The sequence below is a fragment of the Sapajus apella genome, unplaced genomic scaffold, assembly GCF_009761245.1.
Source record: "Sapajus apella isolate SASKATOON/1434 unplaced genomic scaffold, GSC_monkey_1.0 scaffold36, whole genome shotgun sequence".
In the NCBI taxonomy this organism is placed as follows: Eukaryota; Metazoa; Chordata; class Mammalia; order Primates; family Cebidae; genus Sapajus; species Sapajus apella.
The window spans coordinates 20,281,806-20,304,548 of NW_022436976.1; the positions used below are offsets into that span (position 1 = coordinate 20,281,806).

The 22,743-nt window shown below is 34.0% G+C and overlaps 1 protein-coding gene across 4 annotated transcripts in view; it reads right to left on the reverse strand.

The window, feature by feature from the left end:
* LEPR (leptin receptor) overlaps positions 1–22,743 on the reverse strand; it is a 92,389-nt gene that overhangs the window by 5,564 nt on the left and 64,082 nt on the right. For all 4 annotated transcript variants that reach the window (XM_032296719.1, XM_032296721.1, XM_032296720.1 and 1 more), the window contains 9 exons: positions 22,443–22,642; positions 18,815–18,963; positions 17,634–17,793; positions 17,443–17,525; positions 12,903–13,119; positions 10,975–11,157; positions 9,047–9,142; positions 7,646–7,751; positions 6,118–6,193 (listed from right to left, as the gene is read on the reverse strand). In XM_032296719.1, the coding sequence (XP_032152610.1) occupies positions 6,118–6,193; positions 7,646–7,751; positions 9,047–9,142; positions 10,975–11,157; positions 12,903–13,119; positions 17,443–17,525; positions 17,634–17,793; positions 18,815–18,963; positions 22,443–22,642 (1,270 nt within the window). The remainder of the gene's footprint in view (positions 1–6,117; positions 6,194–7,645; positions 7,752–9,046; positions 9,143–10,974; positions 11,158–12,902; positions 13,120–17,442; positions 17,526–17,633; positions 17,794–18,814; positions 18,964–22,442; positions 22,643–22,743) is intronic.

Here is a 22,743-nt window from a genome sequence, read left to right on the forward strand (position 1 = left end):
GAAACAAGTAATTTTCATTCATTGTTAAAAGTCAGAAAACAATTGGAAGGGTATAGATCAAAGAAGGTGAGCAAAGAAAGCTGAAGACCAGACTATATCCAGCTGCAGCTGAGGAGAAAGAAAATTAGCCCTGCCATATACAGTGGAGATTGTGCGTGAAGAAATGGCAGGTAAAAACACAGGAAGAAAAGATTCATCACTGAAAATTCAAAACAACAAAAATGAGGACAATATTTGAAAAGAAAGGAAATTGTAAGTAAACAGTGAGGAGTAAAATCACAATATTATTTGACTGCTCGGAAGCAACAGTGGATTCTGTATGTTAAGGCAGGAATTGTTTCAATGTTTTCTTGGAAAGGCTTTTTTTAGGAAGTGATACTCCATCAAACTGTTAATCAAGCATATGGTTTTTAGAAATAACAAGGTGACATAACAGAAAAACCAAAAGTCATACAATTAACTGAAGAGACATTTGGAGAGCAAGACTATGGGTAGGGAGGGGTGGAAAAGGGGACTGTCCTTTTCAAGAAGTGGTCTTCCAAACTCAAGTATTTAACTGTAATATTTCATTATTAAATCATAAAATATATTTTTCAAAAAATTTTAAATAATGAGAAATATATACACAAGAGAACAAAAAGACATTTACAACCATGCTTCCTGTAACATTCTTTGTAATAAATATTAAAAAAGTGTTCAAACACCCTAAATATCCACCAGTAGAAGAATAGATAATGGAACTGTGCTATATTTGTATAATGGAATACTACAGACCAGTCCAAATGCATGAACTAAATTAACTATGTCAACTTGGAGAGAGCTCAAAAAACAATGTTCGGAGATAAAGTATTTTTGGAATAATATGAAAGGTATATTAATATTTCCAATGCCTCAAAGAATTACTGTTCATTGGTCATGGATACACATGTGAATGTGGGAAAGTGTAAATCACAAACTAGACAAACATAGGCTACATTCTTGAAATCATGGGTTCCTCCAGGAAGAGAATGAGATACAGGAAATAGTGGAATGAACAGAACAAATTTTATCTGTAGTTTAAATTTATTTTTAAAATGCAGAAAGTTTTAAGATATTGTATTAATATAGAGCTGTTTTTATATTGTCCTATTTATATTATCTGGAAAAACTAATTTTAAAAGATAAAAAAGTAGAACATACAAAAGAAAGAAGATCTGGCAGGAAATTATATTGGCAAAATTATTTTTAATCACATGTGGTATTATCCTATTGTTAGCAATGTCTGGCATATAGTGGTTTTGAATAATAGGCTCCTCTGGTCTGCTTTCTTTCCAATATAGTGTGGGTTTTTAGTTTGTTTGCTTATTTATTCATCATTTGGGTTACTTTCACATTTTGGCTATTATGAATAATCCTGCTATTATTATTCATATACAAATTCCAACGTAGATTTGCTATTTCATTTCTATTGAGTATATACCTAGGAATGGAATTGCTGGGTCATATAATAGTTTTATGTTTAACCTTTTGAAGAACTGTCAGACTATTTACCAAAAGAGTTGCACTATTTTCAGTTCCTACCAGCAGTATGTGATAATTCTAATTTCTCTGCATTCTCACCGACATTTATCATCTGTCTCTTATTATAGCCATCTTACTGGGCATCTTGTGGTTTTTATTTGTATTTCCCTATTGTCTAATGGCATTGAGTAGATTTTCATTTGTGCTTCTTGGCTATTTGTATATCTTCTTTGGAGAAATGCCTATTCACATAATGTGCCCATTGTTTATGGTGCTAAAATATACATAACAATATTTACCATTTTAACTCTTTTTAAGTGTACAACTTAGTGGCATTGAGCATGTTAAGACATACTTTATTAATATAGAACTCATGGCACAGGTATCAATTTGAGTCCGACAGATCTGGATTTGAGCCGTCGTTACATGGACAGGCTGGATGATCAAGACAAGCTACTGAACCACTCTGGGCCTCAGTTTTATCATTAGAAAATATGAGGCTATTAGCTCTATGAAATAATTAAATAAAATAACATGAATATGAAACATAGGGTGGATGGTAAATTTGCCCCTTCCTGTTTAGTAATATACAGTGAGTTACACTATATTCTTCTTCCTTTATTTGCCTTTAAAAAGTATATTTTAAGCCGAGTGTGGTGGCTCCCACCTATAATCCCAGAACTTTGGGAGGCCAAGGTGGGTGGATCACTTGAGCCTGGGAATTCGAAATCAGCCTGGGCAACATAACAAAACCCCATACCTACAAAAAATACAAAAATTAGCCGGGCATGGTTGTACGTGCCTGTGGTACCAGCTACTAAGGGGGATGAGATGGGAAGATCAGTTGAGCCCAGGGATGTCGAGGCTGCAGTGAGCTGAGATGGCACCGCTGCACTCCAGCCCCGGTGACAGAGCAAGACCCTAACTCAAAAAAAAAAAAAGTATATTTTAATTATTTAGGAGATTAAAACAAGAAGTTAGAAAAAATTACTGAATTTTACAAGATTTTTATCATTAATAAAATCTTTGAAGTTATATTCCCCTTCACTCTTTAAATGTTTCATTGTATTCCAAAACCTGATTTATTCCTAATAGTGTTATTTATGCACCTGGTCAGCCCTAGTAATAAACTAAGCACCTTGTGGGTTACTTGTGCTTAAAAAATAATTTATAAGATTAAAAAGTCAAATATCTCCAGAGATTTTTAGAAAATCAGTCCTACAAATAAGAACATTCATGCCCACTATATCTTAAAAATTCTTCACATTTATTTACCAGAACTTGAAAAAATGTGGCACTATTTCAATCTACTTATATATATGGCCAGTCAGATGGCCTGTGGCAGCACTGTGCGCATCTCAGGGAGATCAGGTGAGGCAGCGGGGTAGAACGTAGCCTACAAGCATTTCCTAATTCAACCAACCTCCACCCAGTAGTTCCTTTGTGCCAGGGATTTTCTTGAAAAGGGAAAAATAATTTGGTGCAGGTTTAAACTGCATTTTGCTGATGTGGGCCTGATCATTTCACTGCCATGCTAAACACTTAGAAAGTACTTCATGGTGGTTCATAGGTAAGATTTCAGATCTTAAATGCTAAAGAGAGTGTTTCAGCTTCTTTTTAAGTGGCATTAAAAAGTAAGATGATCATTCCCTGAATTAATATATACTTCTATAGTGAAGCATTTAGCAATTTTATTTAGATAGGTATTTAGATTTTTTGACATAAAACCTTCATATTTAAGAAGTCTTGTAGTCTCCCTATTTCCAGTTTGTGAATATGCTGGGTACTGCCTTCCACACGACTTTGTGTTTGCAGATGCTTAGCTGGACACCACATCTCTTCCTCAAAATCTAGTTAATGACTGTTCATCTACCAGATCTTGGCCCAAATGTAATTTGCTTAACTTTATCCACTCACCCCCACCGGTACACTAAGCCAGGTTCCCATATTATAAGCGCTCAACACAATGGGACCCATTTCTTTCACAACATGTAGTTTACAACTGTAAGGTTGTGATTGGATCACTATGTGTTATATACATGTAACAAAATTTCTCATGTGCCCCATAAATTTGTATAAAAAAATAGTGTTATTTCCATGATAAATGCATCAATGATTATCTACCCCACTAAACTGTATACTCCAGGAGCATATAGCGTTTTTCTTATCCTTATAACACCAAGGTATAATATAGTGACTGACATAGGATAAGTATTCAATCATATTAAATATATGGTTGAAATGAATAAATAAATGAACAGAAAAGAAACTATTTTAGAGAGGCAAAAGAAGACAAGTTCTTCCTATTCTACTTTCAACCGAGCTACTCTTCTCTGACCTCACTGTCTTATTTCTCACATGCTAAGAAAAATCTGTTCTCCCAGACGCTAGAAATAGCCAGGGCTTACATATAAATACTCACCATGTGCTTGTCGAACAAATGAATGAAAGATATATATATATGTGTATATATATATATATATATATATGACTGCAATATCACAACTACACAAACTGTCACTGTATAAATTCATAATAGAAGATAAATGAGAGAAATAAATATTTTACTTGAAAAACTCAGCAACACTGTTTTAATGAAAGGAGACTGTGGCTTAGTGAGCAACAGTACAGGTGAGGAGTATATAGGTGTGTGGCTGGTTAGACTCAGGCAAAGAGGTTTCTATAACAAGAATGATTCATATATAAAACAACACTGCTGCTGCCTCTGAAGACAGGACATTCTTTCTCCTGCTGAAAAATTCCAATTCAATCTTTTTCATTGTTGATTATGTCTACAATGTTACTTGTTTACTTATTCGTTGATAAGCTGTAAAACAGTGTTTTTCTAACTGAAAATCATAGGCCATTTAATGTTGTGAAATCAATTTAGTGTCTTGCAACCAGCATTTTTAACAAATAAAATAGAATTTTAAAACATTCTATTTCAAGCAAGTAGTAAAACTGTTTTGTGTATCTTTCATTTTGATCTTGCATATCTGTCTATGGTGTACTAGGTTGGAAGGTAAAATGTATTTATAAGTTAAAAATGCCAAAACCACAATTACTTTTGCACCAACCCAAGCTTTTTTTCACTATGGGTCATGGCCAAGAAAAAAGAAAGAAAAAGAAAGCCACTGCTACAGAGAACAGCTGCTATTAAAACAGGCGCCAAAGTCAGACAAACTAGTAAGCTAATCGTGCCTCTAAAACAAGTTACCTAACCACTATAAGCTTCAGCTTTCTCTTCTGTAAAATAGAAACAATAATACTTGTCCCATAGAGCAACTGAAAGAATAATAATAGTAATATAAAATACATCAATATGCAAAATAATCACTGATATTTGTTGAGACCTTACTGTGTCACAAATACCATCTTTTTTAGTCCCCCAAACAATTTAATAAGGTAGGTAGCCTATTTCACAGAAGAGGAAATTGAAACACTGAGAATGAAAGTGAAAATCTTAATAAATGTAAGAATATGTATCTCAGTGCTTTGCACATAAAGAACAGCAGGAGGAGTACTACAATATTTGTGATGGATAAAATACAGTTTTTGAATTCACAGCACTCTCCACAATAAATAAAATAATACAATGCTCTAGAAACTTGAAGGGGGTAGAAATTCTTTTGAATTAAAGGAAGGCTTGAGGAAAGAAGTTCCTAGAGCATGATCTTCATGTACAAAGAAGGCTCTGTGTAGATGGATGGAAATAGTAAAGATATCAGCAAGGCCCAGGGACAGAAAAATTCGTACAGGTTAAGTTGATAACAGATTGTGGAAAGAGGTCGTTGAGCACTATTAATAGCTTCAGGGGGCTTTAGTGTAAATCTTGTATTCACAAGGAAACCACTGAAGACTTTTAACAAGTGACTAATGATAAAGATGCAATCACTGAACCTAGATAATAACCTCCAAATAAGTATTCTTTAAAAATTCATGTATTTTAACTTGACTGAATTCTATTTTTCTAGTTTTATGAGTGGAAAGCTAAGCTTGCTTCAAGGGACATTATGAGAATTAATAAAACATTCACTAAACTCTAGAGCTTTCTGAAAAATCCTACTATAGAAGTAAATACAAATTATTTTATTATAGTTGACTAACTCTCATAAAGTACTTGTACTTGAATGGGACTATCTGCATAAATATAAGTTTTATTATGATAATTACATTTTTCAGATTGTAATGTTTGAGGATGATTATACAATTTTCTAATTTATTTAAATAATTATGGAGATAATTATAGACATTAAAAATATTGATTGTAGCCTTTTGTCCAAAGACTGTTTATACCAAAAAAGTGTATCCAAATATCTGTTCTCCATCAGATTGATCTTTAATTTTCTAATATTTATTTTATTATGTACTGTGACACAGAATCAACATATGCATATTGTAAACTCTTATATGATAAACTATGCACTGAAATTTGTTTCTTCCTGATTTCAAATCCCTCCATCCTGCTATTCTTGGAAATATATAACAAACGACATATTAAGATGAATTTAATAAAATATGAACTTTTAAATCTTAAAAAGTTTAAATCTCTAGAAGTCATATGGCATCTAGAATGCACTCTTATATATTCTGGGTTAAAAAAATTGAAAAAGCAACCTTCTGAAAATTAAGTCCTTGTGCCCAGGAACACTTCTTGGGATTTGGAACATCTTCCCAAATCAGCTTTCTCATTCTACAAAAGATAAACAGGGCATCAAAGTTAGAGAAAAACATTCATATTGAAAATATGAATAGTCGGTGAATATACAAGCTAGAAATTAGTCCACCAGGTTAACTATGCCTCAGTAGGGTCAGACGCATTTTCACATGCCAGCCTGTGAAGATTTCTACCAAACTTTTATCTACACCAAAGTTGAAAATAACTGTAATAATAGAAATAGCTAATACTTATCGAAAGCTGTGTGCCAAGCACCACACTAAACACTGTATAGGTTTTTTCAAAGAAATTGAAATATTAAAAATATTTCTGGTACCAAGTTGGTACCCGAAAAAATTCCAATTGATGTGGCCCCATCAACTCACTTGACTAAAAGACAAATTCAGATTCTAAAATCTCCTCTGCCTCTTTTTTGCCTGAAGACAATAGTTTCTACAGAGGTTTGGCATGTGTAAAATAACCACACTGGACTTCCCAGCACAGAGAGTATGGTGGCACCCATGCCACCATCCACCGAACTCAGAGCCATTTGCCTGACAAGTCAAACAGACTGAGGCCACACAGTGATGATCTCTAAAAAGCAGACTGCCTGCTGATCATAAATGAACTGACTGCTCCAGGTCACCACTAAAAGGCTACTTTTACCACCCACTTCACCACAAAAAGTCCTTGACCCAAACTGTAGAACTCTGAAAGCCATTTTCGCCACCTCTAAGAAATACTGCTTAGGATTTCCTGTTATAAGCTTGTTGTTTTCTGAATGTATATACATTTTTTTAAAAAAACTTAATTCTTCCCTGAAGTTAGGTTGTCCTTGACAGAGCAGGAGCATCACCATTGTGGACAGCACCTCATTTTAAAATTCACCTTAATCAGAAAACACATTTTAAATCCAAAGGGTATCAGCATAATAACTAAGGTCAGCATGACCATAAACCACAAATTACATCTCCAGCCAGAAGCATTCCATCCTCCCTGACCTGAGACATGCTAGCCACGAGATAACCCCCACTGGCCAGAAAGATGTTCAGCCCCAAGATAACCTGCCCTCCTCCCAGAGACATTCCAACCCCACCATAAACTTCTTCCCCACACATAAATATTCCAAGCTTGTGATAAGCCCCTCACCCTAAAACCAATATGTACTCTTAGTCTGTAAGAGAAAGGGCTCTTGAACAAAATCAGCCAGAAGCCCCTCTCATATTTTATCTAAAGAAAACCCATCTTTAACTGTTAAGCTGTGTTTCGTGTTTTTTTCCTCTTTTTTTAACTCTTAACAGTCCTAGCAAAATGGAATGCCATTTCTTGAAAACAGGCCTCTCCTCTTTATGGTATCTTAATTATATACTGACTACATATAAAAGCATTTAGAAGACTTTAATATTCCTGATTTAGAAGGTTTTAAATCAGGGTTTTAATATACTTAAGGACTTTTGCCATAAAAATTCTTAACCTCAAGTACAATACCTTTGGTGTGATATGAATAGGGTTCCAAGTAGTAAGATGAAAGAGGAAATAATTACTGGCACAATTACATATAAACCTGCATCATTTTGGTGTTTTTCAATATCATCTGAAAAAGAAATACAATTTACACAACTCAGAAACTTGAGGAAACATTAATTTCTTTCTGTATCAAAAATTATAGTAGACATGATCTGATTTCATCACAAATCTCTATTACCTTCAAAAGTATAAAAATAAAAAACAGGAAGATATAAGTATGTTGTGATCACATTAATAAAATACTTATTATTTGGTTCAGCACTATATCTACTGTAAATTAGCAAATGTTTTTTCAAATGCATTTATTTGCCAGTCCTCTCCACTTGATCATTTTATGTTATAATGAGTCAAGGTGTCAAAGTTGTTATGATGACTGTCTCAGTATCTACTCCTGGAGGACCCAATCTTCTACACCTGTCAATCTCTATCTTGTTCACTCCACACACACTGATTTCCTTGCTGTTTCTTGAATCACCAAGCATCCTCACTCTTCAGGGACTCTTCATACACTGTTTCTTTGCCTGGAATGCTTTTTCTATTTGTATAGTTATGTCTTCACTGAATATCATTGATAGGCTCTTAGAAACTGCAATGTTAATGAAATGGCAATGTATAGCAAAACCATTTTTTTCTCACCAACATTATAATGAAACTACCTTGAACAAAATGACATTATTCAAGGGCATGCTGTACATTATGTTGCATAAAGTTGCAGTTTCCAAGAATCTACTGGAGGTTTTACTCAAATATCATCTACCTCCACAGAAAGACCATTTCAGGTTGTCAACTAAAATGCCACATTTAATGCCATCCTTTTATCTTGCTTTTATTTTCCTTCATGACACTTATTTTTATCTGGCATTATATAATTACTACTGCCCATCACTCTCAATTAGAGCACTGGTATTTAAGCTCCATAAGGACAGAAACTTATGTTCACTATTCAATACCCAGTGGATAGAACAATGCTCAATAAACATCTGTTGAATAATACGCATATGAATTTTTTAAATTATTTTTATTCTAACACCAGATGAAATGTTTATCTCTTGAAATTTCATTGCTAGGTTGCTTAGATTTGAAGACAATTTAAAAAGTTATAAAAAAATAAAAATGTTGGTATTCCAAGTATAGTAAGATGAATCAGAAATATAAGAAACCCAGTAACTTTATTTCTATAGCTCCAGTTTTATTTTTGGAGGAAAACAATATTTCCTTTGGAACCTCACCATGAAAAATCTACAGCAGACTCTGGACTCTTCCACGATTCTATCAGAAAAAGAATAATCGGATGGCAATATTACTGCTAACAAATTAGGCACACACATTGGTGTAAAAGGAAACTAAGATTACAATTTTTACCTTGAGTGAAGCTATTAATTATCTTTGGTTTTCCCACTCCTTCCATAAATATTGGGTAAAGACTGAACTGGTACTTCTCGATGGGAATAAAATGATCTGAGGAGAAAAACATGTAAAAGGGTCATTTTTATGTAATGAATAGTAATGAGTGGAACATAAGTTTTTAAAAAGAATTAAAATGACTATCCTATATTTCCAAACCTAGAAATTGCTTATTATTTGTGGATTAAATTGATGATCAAGGGATTTTCAAAACAAACTTAAGCACTTCAAATTATCTAGTAATGACAATAGTTTTCCAAATATTTTTCTAAAAAGCCTTACCCAGAGATAGAAGATTCTAATTTTTCAAAGGCATGTTCCAGTGATAACCAATTTGTTCAAGTACAGGGTATATGAGCCATTTCTTTATTTCATTTTCCAGAGCAATATGTTCTACTACCTCTCCCTTACCCCCAAAGTGGCCAATACTTCTTTTTTATAGGAAATTAACTAAATTGGTTTCCTCATTCCATTCAAAGTAGCTGGGAGACTAAAGTATTGTGAAATCCTATGCAAAAAAATCAAACAACAACAAAAAAAAGCGGTGGTGGAGACCATGAGTCTCCTTGCAATACCTGGGATTTTGATCCATGAAAAATGACCAACCCTATAGCAAAGCTCCAGATGGATCTATCAGTGATTTTCACAAATGCTAATAATATATTAATATTCTTCTAGAAGAATATATTCAGAAGAAGAGAGATCTCTGTGAAACCTAAATTTTACATCCTTATGCCTTAAAGAAAAGCACAGAGATTAACCACCACCTGGGCAGCAGTGGTGATGAACTGAATTCAATTCAATAATTTGTAAATAAATTTACCCTGAGGCTAAATTCTAGGTCTCTGGGATAAAATAATAGTTTGAGTCCTTAGAATGATATTATATAATAAGATCGTAACAATCGTTAGTTTCCCTAGTTAACTTCCCTCAATCCTCACTCAGACTTAGAAATGCTGTCTTGTGAACCTATACTTTGTACTTGAGTCACCTCCTGGGATAACTGATCTACCTTTGGGAGAATTCCCTGGTCTAGGTCACCCAGTCCTAGCTCCTCAGACCTTCAGGCTAATAGTCCCACTTATTGCTAGTGGCCTTATTAGGTGTTACACAGTTTGAGGAAACAATTTGGTGGCAGAAGATATCAGGAGTCATTACAAAATAATTTAAGAAAAGATAAAGCCGGAAGCTACATAAATAACCTCAAACAGTTTAACTTAGACTTTGGAATAAAATCCTGTATCATTAAAAATAATGGTAGAAAGAAGTGAGGAAAAAACATACAATGTGATATGATGATGTGGTATTATATGATGATATGACATGATATGATATATAATTACCCCTGTATAAAATATTAAAATGAAAATGTGTCTAAGGAAATAGAATTAGGCTGGGTGTGGTGGCTCATGACTGTAATCCAATACTTTGGAAGACTGAGACAGCAAGATCATTTGAACTTAGGACTTCAAGAGTAGCCTGAACAACCTAGTGAGACCTTGTCTCTACAAAAAAAAAAAAAAATTAATACTATGGACTTCATTTAATGTGAGTAGTGAACCTTCTTGCATTAATTTTGATATATCTGATTAATCAGAGAATTGAGAACCATTTTCAATAGGAGTTTCTGGTCTAGATTACATATTCAAAGAATAGTTTTTTAATGGAAAACACAAATTTTCTGTGTCTCTACCAATCTATAAAGACCTTTGCAAGTGTTGCCTCCTTCATGAAATCATGGGTGTGATGGCATGTGCCTATAGTCCTAGCTACTCAGGAAGCTGGGGTGGGAAGATAGCTTGAGCCCAGGAGCTCAAAGCTGCAGTGAGCCATATTTGTGTCATATTAATCCATAAGAGCAACTTATTAAAGTATAGTAAACTTACCATGGATATAACACTTCTTAACAGATGAAGAGATTCTAAGCCATTTTATTTCATCATCTTCATTCAGATTTTTCCACTCAATAATAAAAGACATTGGCTTGTAATCACTGGGTGATAGCATCCAGGAAAGAATCACACAACTGCTGTTTAAAGGATAAGCACTGAGTGACTGCACGATATTTACTGAGGGGAAAAGAAGGAAATTAATTTTTAAATTAAAAATTAATGAAAATCTAATACTTTTGAGGAACTTATAACCTACTAAGGAAGGGGATAAGAAAGAGAAGGCAGACAATTTACACAAATAAATATAATACACGGCAATTATTTTTGTATCATGAGAGTCATTTAAACAGAGATACAGGAATATATAACATTGAAGAGAAACATGATAGTACCTAAAACCTGAAAAAAGCAATTTTGTGATATATTCAAAAAGGCATTCTCATATGGAATACTACAGAAGCCTATTGACCATCCTCTCCCACTGATGGAGTGATACTCTCAAAGCACAAATCTGTTCATTTCAACACCATCTGCACAGTATCCCACTTAAAAGCCTCCAGTGGATTTCTACATTTGAGGATAAAATTTCTATCATGCCTACAAGGCCCTGAGGACCAAGTCTCAACCTATCTCTTTGCCTCCCACAATTTTCCTCACCAAAGCCACCTTGGACTTTCTTCATTTTCTATCCTGTGCCGTAAAGGCTAAAGATCTGGCTGATCCTTTTAGGAGCCAATGTTTTTCCTGTCCTTCCTTGTATCTTTTGGGAAAGGTTAATTCCTACTCACATTTCAGATGTCAGTTCAGTACCACTTCCTCAAAGTAACTTCTCTGAATTTCAGTGCCACGTCAGGCTCCTTTTTTCTTTCATTTTATAAAATTATATTCCTTTCCTGCAGGTCCTTATCTCAGTTTGCAAACAGACATCCACTTGTATGATTATTTCATTAATACCTGTCTTACCTATTAGGCTCTGGATGCTCCAACCATTAGAGTTCTTCTCACATTACAATTCCCACTACCTACCCCACTGAGGCATTCTACTGATATTTCTAGAATATATTTACTTAGAGAATGCTAAGTGTAAAACATTGAGCTGGGTGCTGTGGAACTCACAAGATGCTTACACTGTAAATACAAAAGTACTCATAATGTAAAGCAGGACATAAAATACCTTAAGAAAGATAGGAAGCACTCTGAGATTTAAAGAAGGAGACAGGGCATGTTCAATTAAAGCAATGAGCAAAGATTTCATGAAGGAGGCAACACTTGGAAAGGTCTTTATAAATTGGTAGAGACACAGAAAATTTGTGTTTTCCATTAAAAAACTATTCTTTGAATATGTAATCTAGACCAGAAACTCCTATTGAAAATGGTTCTCAATTCTCTGATTAATCAGATATATCAAAATTAATGCAAGAAGGTTCACTACTCACATTAAATGAAGTCCATAGTAATTTTAAGTCTCAGGAATTAATCTGATTCTATATAACATGTCACACTATTACCATTCTATGTAGTTTTAAATATATATTTAATATTATATATACTTATTTTTACATATTTATGTGTATATGCATGAATATAAATATATACATGTATATGTATGTAAGGAGAGATAAGTGTTGACCTAAAAACCTTCATTAATCCAAAAGATTTAACTATTAGATTTACTAAAACATTTTCATATATTATAATACAATTACAACAATATTCTACCACATGAAAGCTCAAGGACTGCATTACATAATCATCGAACAATATATGTTGCTATTTTTCCAGACAAAGAAGAAATGAAAGGTAAAAGAGACTTTCAGATGCAGAGAATTGCAGATTGCTTGAAAGATAATTTAAAATAGGTGAATTTGCAAAAGTTAAATATTAAAAGAGGCAATGGATTGCTACTTTGTACCTCTTCTTACCTTTGCTCATAGGCCATGAAAAGGTTAAATTAAAATTTGCAACAGAATCGCCAATTGAATTGATTGCTAGAACCGTAACTGTATGCTCTTGCTCTGTCCACATGAAGGTGTATTTAGTGTGATTTCCCACATCTTCTGTCCATGTTCCATTGAGGGAAGTATGATGGTTTATCACATATCTCTGGACACTGCACAATGAGTCTCTTTTCATCAGGGGCTGTAGTAAATACAGAAATTGATCAGTTTAAGGAATGCAGTGCTTTAACTCTTATTACATATTTCTCATTAGGAGGCAGGGACCAGATCAGGGCAGATACTATTACACGGCCGAGAGGCTGGGGAGTCGGGTGAGAGAGGCTGCCGCTGCCATAGTCTCCATGAAGGTGCCTGAAGGTTACTGAGTGAGCATAGCAAACTTATTTTCCCCTTTTTGAGGTTTTTCCTTAAGGCCCAGACTTGGAGATAATAAAGTAGGGATATTATCAGGACACTTTTCCGCCAAGAAGTTTTACTCTAACTTTAGAGAAAAGAAAGACTGATAAGGAGTAGAGAGTTTCCTCATCTAAAAAGCAAACAAGGGATAACCCTCACATTACATAAAGCAACAACAAAAAGATCTGTGAAGATGTTAATTCCCACATATTAATCATGGTAGGATTTGTCATTCATTTTCCCTTCCTCTGATATATTTGGAAGATCATCTAAAATGGTAAGAGTTTGCAAAGGTTAACAAGTAACAGAGGCTATCAAAACAGTGTCTATGGCACCCCAGAATGTCTGTACTATAATTAAAAAATAATATCAGGTTATTAACGATTCCAATGTAAAATAAGTATCTAGTTCAATGCTAATATTCCACAGAGTTTAACAATGTACTCCATTTCCCCAATCAACTTCACCTCTGGCAGGTAAGATTAAATGCTGGCAATCCCTTATAAAGCTAGAGAAGGCTGGACTGTATAGCATAGACTAGAACAGTACGTCTCAATTTCTTGCCAGTGAGATGCCTCTAAGTTAGAAATGGCAGAGAAAAAGAAACACATATACATGTATCCTTGCAGAACTTGGAATCATCTGCATAGGTTGAAAGTAAGATTTTAGCAGCCACTGTAAGAAAGAAATGACTGAAAGTCATGCAAATTTTGCATTTTATTTGAAAAATTCATGTCAGTTTTAATAAATACTCTTTTTTTGTAACCATCAAGTAAGAGCAATATTAAACTTCCTTACTTTCTGGTACTACAAGATCCTTCAGGCTAATCTCATGTATTTTCTGCCCCAACCCTAAAATTAGCCATTTTTTCCAATAGCCCTTGTTTCTGTTATTGAACGAAGCAACAAGTCTGGGCCCATGCCTGACTATTGGATGTCATTACTTTTAGACTCTCTTAGTTTACAAATCAAGAAAATGTGCATGTATATTAAACCAGAATATATATCTATATTAAGCTAGATATAAGTTCTTACTTAGATCCCCAACTCTAATTCATTGCCACATGGATCATTCTGTGCTTGTGTGTAACCTCCCAATCCAACAGTGAGAAATCTGGGTCCCACCATCCACCATCTATTTACTGGTTTGTCCCCTTCCAGTGTACACGTAGAGCAGTATCATAATTGTTAGCCCATAGCCCTGTGAGAAATATATCAACAAGAGTATAGTGCTTATGTACGGTTTCTTTTGCCTTTAGTCTTAAGACTCCACTTATTTCCAATGACTCCTCTCAAGTTCCAATGTGGCTTTTTCTCCCCACCTTCAGTGAAGTTGCTTCATACACTTGTAATACAGCTAGATTCCTTTGTCACAGTCTAGAGTCAATCCTGGGATCCTTTAACCTCCTACATGATTTTCTTTTTAATCTACATTCATTAAGATTCATTCTTTATGCTATGAAGTTTGAGGAGTTTTGACAAATGCATAGTGCGCACCATTTCAGAAGTATACAGAATCATTTCATTTTTGAGGAATATCTTAGTTGCTTCCCGTTTGGGATGATTATAACTAAAGCTGCTTGAACATTCATGTGCAAGTTTCTATGTAGACTTAAGTTTTCAAACCAGCTGAGTAAACATCTAGGATGCCATATTCCATCGCATGGTTGGTAAGGCTACGTTTAAATTTGTAAGAAATTACCAAACTGTCTTCTACAGTGGCTGTACCATTTTGCATTTCCTCCAGCAATGAATAAAAGTTCTTGGTGCCCTGTATCCTCACCAGCCATTTGTACTGTCAGGCTTTTTTTTTGGATTTTAGCCATTCTAATAGGTGTGGAGTGGTATCTTGTTTTAATTTGCAACTCCTTAGTGATGAATGATGTTAAATATCTTTTAATATTCATATTTGTCATCTGTATGTATACTTTGGTTAGGTTTCTGTTCAGGTATTTGGGTTTTGTTTTGTTTCATTTTAATTGGGTGGTTCTCCTACTGTTAAATCTTAGGATTTCTTTGTGTAATTTGGTTATAAGTCCTTTATCAGATATGTGTTTTTGCACATATTTTCACCCAGTCTGTGTCTTACCTTTTCATCCGCTTGACAGTCTTTCCCAGATCAGAAGTTTTTAATTTTAATAAAGTCAGACTTACCAGTACTCAAAAATTAAAATAAAAACCCGCAATGATGGGGACATGTCAAAGGAACATGAGTCAATTAAAAGAGCTCCCAAAGACTGAAGCAGGAATATTTTGAGCAACAAAATAATGTAGTATTGGATTATGACCCAAGTCTAAAATAAACGTTCATTGTCTGTATTGATATAAATAAATGATTGAATAAGTAAATAAATTAATGTGAGAGAACAGACAAATCTCCATGCAGAAGAATGCTAAATAATATATGTAGGTCCTCTACCTTCAAGTAGGCGGAACATAACCCTTACTCCTTAAGTATGGGGACTTCATTTATAAAACTACAATGTAGAAAGGAAAAAAAAGAGTATTTTCCAGAGGGAAACCAGACAACACTACCTCAGCCAGACCAGCAAGGTTAACATCAACTATGGTAAGTCACACTGGTAGCATGTATCCTTAATATGATGTGATGAAATCGCATTTCATATCTGTGTTCTTCTTCCGCCAAACCCATAACCCTAATCTAATCATGAGGAAACATCAAATAAAACCCATCTGAGGGAGATTCTACAACATACCTGACTAGTACTTCTCGACTGTGTTAAGTTCATAAAAAACAAAGGTCTAAGAAACTTTTAAAATCAGGAGAAGCATAAGGAGGCATGACTACTAAATGTAATGTGCTGTTCTGGATGGAACCCTGAACCAGAAAAGAACATTTGTCTTTTACTAAAAGCTAAGGAAATTTGGATTTGAATAAATTATAGATGAGTTAATGATGACATATCAATATTGCTTAATTAATTGTAACAAATGTATCATATTAACATAAGATGTTAATAATCTATCAGGCAAGACTGGTGTTTCTTATTCAGCAGTGCCTCCTTCCGTGGTGAGTTCAACAGCCTACTGGATCTCTCAGAGTATAGAAACTGAATGCTCTGGGAGGTAGAGATATGTATGAAGTGTCTGCAGTACAATAAATGGCTCATAAATGTCACTGTCAGTTCTTAATGCTAGCTTTAAGTTAGACATCTTAAAATGTGTTGAAGGAATTGTTTGCTAGAAAAAGAAAAGAGAGCAATAATAAAAGAAACTAAATTTTTAAGAGAGCAATAATAGAAGAAATAAAATAAAAGAATTTAAAAAATATTAAGAAATGTTGAAATGAAAAAGTTTAGAAATTGTATTGATTATTAACCAAATGAAATTATAGAGTAACTAGATTTAGAAACCAAATGAACATAAATGCTTACACACCCCAGCTTTTACATAGGCTTTGATCTTAGTTCAGGAAACCACTTTCAAACATGTGCTCATTCAACCTTGGATATTAAACTCACATTTCACATTTGAGGTGACAGAAATACTATTTGACTTCATGTGTTGTATTCCCAAATCAATCTTAAATTTGGTATTTACTGACCAACTAATCTATTTACTTGAAATAGAAATCAATTCATATGTGAGAGAATGCTTTGACAATTACCAGGCTAAATAGTCATCATATATGAGACTATCTGCTGTTTATATGCCATCACATAAATGGAATAATCTCTTATGTTTTAGAAGCCCTTGGGGTGTGTGGGGAAGGTGGCATTTACATTGTTCAGGATTAAATGTGAATACAATTTTTAGACTCCAAGAAACACTAGCTATCATCTAGTTCAATCTTACATTTACACCGATGAGAAAACTGAGGCCCAAAGAATCTAAGTGACTTTGCCAAAACAGTAGTATTAACATAACTACAATATGTTAAGCTGAGAAGAGAATTAAAGTCTCCTAACACTATGCCAGTGCTTCAGCCATGGTATATCTTAGCTCTCTACAACTACATCTCATAAACGAAATGAAAATATAGGATTGTTGAGCTTTACAAAGATTACTAACAGGATTATGAACCATGAGGTAAATGTTTTAAGAGTATGAAAATACAATTTAAGAATAACATTAAAATTGGGAATACCTTCCAAAGTAAAGTGACATTTTTCTCCTTTTTCATAGTGTCTCCATTAATTATTCTCCAAAATTCAGGTCCTCTCATAGGAACTGCAAAATGACAAATTGTGTGTATGTTTTTTGAATGAATATTTTCCAGCCATATTTGAGGCATACACTTACGCACTTTCAAAACACATTTACAAAATCTCTGCAGACCTTTTATATCCATGACAACAGTGTAGGCTGGACTGCTCCAATTACTCCAATATCCCAGTCCATCTAGCCTCTTACAGCGCACCTGAACAACATAGACTGCACACAGGTCTGGAACTGGTAGGCTGACAGATTTTGATTTTGCATCATAAACCTCATATATCTGTAAAATAAATCAAAACGTTAGACTGATCATTACCAACATATATGTATTAAAGGACCCTGAAGTACTTTTTATTTTAACACTTTTCTAAAATTAAGAGAACTGGTTCTGTGTTTTCTGGCTTCAGAAAAAGTCACATTAGGCTTGGATTGTAAACTCCTTCAAGTCAAGGATTTTCTTATTTATCTTGTCATTCCCTTGCTGATGACAAGATTTTGAACTGGTTCACTTGCAGTCTTTTTTTTCTAAAAACTCTCTTACCCTACTACTAATCTCTGTCCACTAATCCTCTACCCACAAAGACGTTTTAAGAATTTAAATCTATTGGTTAGATAGGACCTACTCTAGCAAATCTCTGATATTCAGTATCCTTCAATAATCAGCTAAACTGTCACATTTGTTTTGAGATCATTGTGATCTAATGATACAATAAGTGTTTCTGATTTCTAGGTCTTTGCAGGCTGCCATCACAAAGCTGATGTGGAATGCCATCATAGGCATCCTTGCCACTATGGGAATGGTTCTGTTTGTTTGCAAATCTGCTTCTTCCAAAATGCATTACACTAAACAGATATGTACTAAAAGATATTAACAGATGTTAGAGAAACAACAGTTCCTTGGAAAAATTAGTTTGAGGAACATGAGATGAAATAAGGTCATGAATTTTTCTTTAATGAAGGACCTCTCCCAACCTTTAATATGTAATATGTATACTGTGACTACTTGAGGAAGATACAGTGATACAGGGTTTCCTAAACAGATTTGTTAGCCACTTAATTTTTTTCCGAGGAACATAATAAGGGACCAATGTTCTGTAAAACATACTTCAGGGAATGATGGATTTCAGGAAACTTTGTTCTTTAAAAGGGTTAGACGTACATAAATCTATTTAATGAAAATAGCTACAGAATACAGGAGAACGTATTTTTATGCCAATAAAATTAATCTAATGCAATTAAACTCTTAAATATTATAAAAATAGCATTTAGTGAGGAAAGCTGAAGTTCTAAGTAAAAGGTACCTTCCATTGTACTTCTTTTCCACTTAAACCATAGCGAATCTGGAATTGAAGATTAGTCTCTGGAAAGACTGGGTTTTCCCAAGATATTTTCAGTAATCCAGTTTTTACAGTAATTTCTGCTTTCACACTGGATGGAGGCAGTGGCTTCACTAGAAATTTTTAAAACAGTATTAAGTAATGGTAATTTAAATAGTAATAACGCCTAAAAACATTATATTTTCATTTCTCTATATTCATCAAACAATATCTTTTTCATAACTTTCTCATCATCTCATTTGTTTCCCTATTACTTTATGTGATACATTAAAAGAGGGATTTATGTCTATTTTGCAAATAAAGACTTGACTGAAAAATAATCAATACATTATCCATGTCACTCTGCAAGCTAATAGTAGTACCTGATTAGAAATTAAACCATTGGCTCTGCATGCAAAGATACCATGCTTAACACATGCTAAATATCAATAAAAAACTGTTCTCCATTGAGTTTTAATTAAAGGTAAAAAAAAAAAAAAGGACTGCATTAATTCCCACGTGTGTGAGTTTGAAACTCACACATGCTGCTGTGTATTATTAAGTATTTCTAAGTCAAGTTCAGAGATAGTTTCTCAGAGCAAAGCCTTGGTTTTCTATAATCCGAAAAAAAAACAGGATTTTAATGGGCATCAATGGAGGTAAAGATGATCCGAATAGCAAGTGATTTTTAAAATAGATTCATATATGTATAAGCAAGTCATGTTTAAAGTAATAATGTAAAAATCACAGAAATGCAAAGAAAAAGGTTATCTTCCCTATTTTCCTATCACCTTTTTGTGATGCTGCTTTCAGAGCTACAGTAAAAACTTTAGCTTAAGCTTACATTCACTACATAAGTTTTCCCCAAGTTCTTAATTTTTAACTTTGAGGGCCACTCTCCCTAATAATAAAAGGTATATTTTATGCTAAATGTGGCATATTTTATACTAAAAGCCTGAAAGCCCAAGCATAACAGTGGGCCTCCAAAGCCTGAACTCTGTTATGACTCCATACATCAGTTTTATATATAATGCATACTACACTTACACAGTCGACCTTGATTATCTGCACTAAGAGTGGAGGACTCCATTCAGAGGACATATATTCAGTTGGTATACCAAAACAGTTGTTAAAAATTTGAAGTCTATCCATACCAACTGGTAAAGAGCTGCTCTCTTAGGGAACATCTCCTCCAGAACTGCTCAGGTTGGATGCCCTCCACACCTGCCCATGACCCAGCATCTAAAAATTCAATGCCTGGTATAGCAAAGGCCTCCAGGAGTGCAGCTGTAACGTCCCTCCTCTTGGTCATTATTTTGACAGTCACCCCTGCCAGTGGACAATCCAAAGTGAGAGATGGCCCTTGGCTGGAGCATGCAGGAAACAACTGCAGTAGCAAAAAGGGGAGCCAAAGAGCTATATGTGAAACCATCCAACCAAGCAACCACCACCAACAAAGAGAAACCTAAATAACCCAAACCGTAACTAAGACCACATGTAGACACTCTGTGCAAGAAAAATTGAGAACTGACAGTAGAATTCTTTTGGTGCTATTGCATATCTACAACTAAGGAATCCTTTATATTTTCTAAATATTTGTTTTCAATATAACATGTCTGAAAACAGAAATGGGATTTTCAGTGAATTTTCCCCTCATATAAAATGTTCCTCATTAGGAAACATTTTAGAATAACGTTCCATAAAAATGTTAATATATATTACTAGGTTTACCTTTTTGATTTATTTCCCCATGTCTTATAAATCATACTACGGTTATGAATCACAGGAAAAACGTACTACCTGGATTGGCACAGTAAGGATGTTTATTATTTTCTTGCTCCAAGTCTCACTTGCCAAAAAACCAACACTGTGTAAAGGCATAGTCTCCCTTTTATACAGTATTTTTAAATCATTTTTAAGCAATCAACAATAATTCTTTTGACCGCTGATAACAAAAATACCTAAACTTTTCCTTCATGTAAAGTTTGTCGTGATTATTCCGTTCTTAATAGACCAAAAAGGCATTCTCTACCAACCAGAAAGATGATCTGTACTGTATTTCATCTCATGATAATTTCTTGTCAGGAAAGGAAGTAACAATATTCAAAAGACTGTAAGAGGTTAAATCTGTATTTGCAATTAACTGAATCATATGAATCATGTCCTTTCTGCAGACTGGCAGTGAATATCCAGTCCAGTCTGCAGAAAGGATATGCTCTAAAGTTCAATAGTTTACATGATTTCCACAATACACATGCTGGGAAGGGATGAGGAGCTGTCTACACTTTATGGATGACAAGACAGACACAGAGTGCCTATGTGGCTAGTCCAGTTGTAAAGGCTAGTAATAGGTGGAGTTGGCATTTGGATCCCAACATTGAGTTTTCACATAGCTTTCCAGTACTAAGTAGGCAATATAAGCCCAACCTAAACTTGTCACTTTAGTTTTGAAAAGGATAACACCAAAGTTTGTTCCGATAACATATGTTACTGAATCCATGCTGCACTTGTCATATCGTATAAGTGAGTATGTTATTATCTGTGCATGTTTGGGGAAGTGTAGGACCATTCCCTGCTCTCCTAGGATATTAAGTGTCACTGCAGTAAAAATCACTTAAAATGGAATTAAACAGTGATGAGAGAATTGATTGGGACTTTATACTGAAAAAAAAATCTAATAATTAAGATAATCTTATCCTATATTTTTTAGAAAAAGGTTTTAATTCAAATGTGTACTAATTAATTTTAGAATAATGAATCAAATATTGATTTTTGGCATAATCCCCCAACAAAATAATATATATTAACATTTTTACGGAACGTTATTCTAAAATGTTTCCTACTGAGGAACATTTTATTTGAGGGGAAAATTCATTGAAAATCCCGTTTCTGTTTTCAGACATGTTATATTGAAAACAAATATTTAGAAAATATTTATAAAGGATTCCTTAGTTATAGATATGCAATAGCACCAAAAGGTATTCTTTCATTCCTGTTGCACAATCATAAATGGGTCATTTCTCAGAAGTTTCACAATGAATTTGAATGGATATGTCACATTTTCCAAGGGCTCTCTTACTATCTTTGAAATCAAAATTTTTTCGAAAATAATGTTTAAAATATGATGGATGTCATCATTGTCTATTTCCTCCACTTCAATTTAGCTATCTTAATGTTTCTGTGCCCCACATAGCCTCATGAATTAAAGGCTTGGGTTATGAGTACTCAAATTACTGAGACCCTCAGAATATTCAAACTAAACTTTTGGATTAAGAATACTGCATGTTTTCATAACTACACTGGAACAAAAACATATAAAATAATGCTTTATTTAGAAAAACTTACTAAAATTCATTCATAGTGACCCATGTATCTCATCAAACAATGTGCAGAAAATATTTCTATTGCCAAAAAAGTCTGCTATAAGTAATTTGAAATGAATTCAAAACTGTAAAACTTCCTAAGGCTGATTTTCTCAATACCATTGTAAACAGGAAGATTTTTTTTCCAAAATCTAATATGATGAGAAAATGGCAAAATACAACATTAAATCTGCATCAATCTGCATACAAATCTGCTAACACAAATGAAGACACAATACAGCTTGACATACCCACAGAATTAGGAAGGACACATGTTGGAGGAGAGTCAAGTGAGCCTAGAGAGTGATTGATCCTAATCCACATTGTATAGCCAGATAATAGAAAGATTGGCTGGAAAATGCATTCATAAAAACCATCCCTCTGCAAATGGCAATCTTTGGGTTCAGATATAGGATGAATAGATGGACTATCAGAACAGTAAAGTCTGCTCCTTTAAAAGATACAAAAATAGTCAATTAGTATACATTAATAAAAGCAAAGCAATGAGAAGATATATGAGAATTCTGATTTGTTGCTTACAACAGCAGTCCT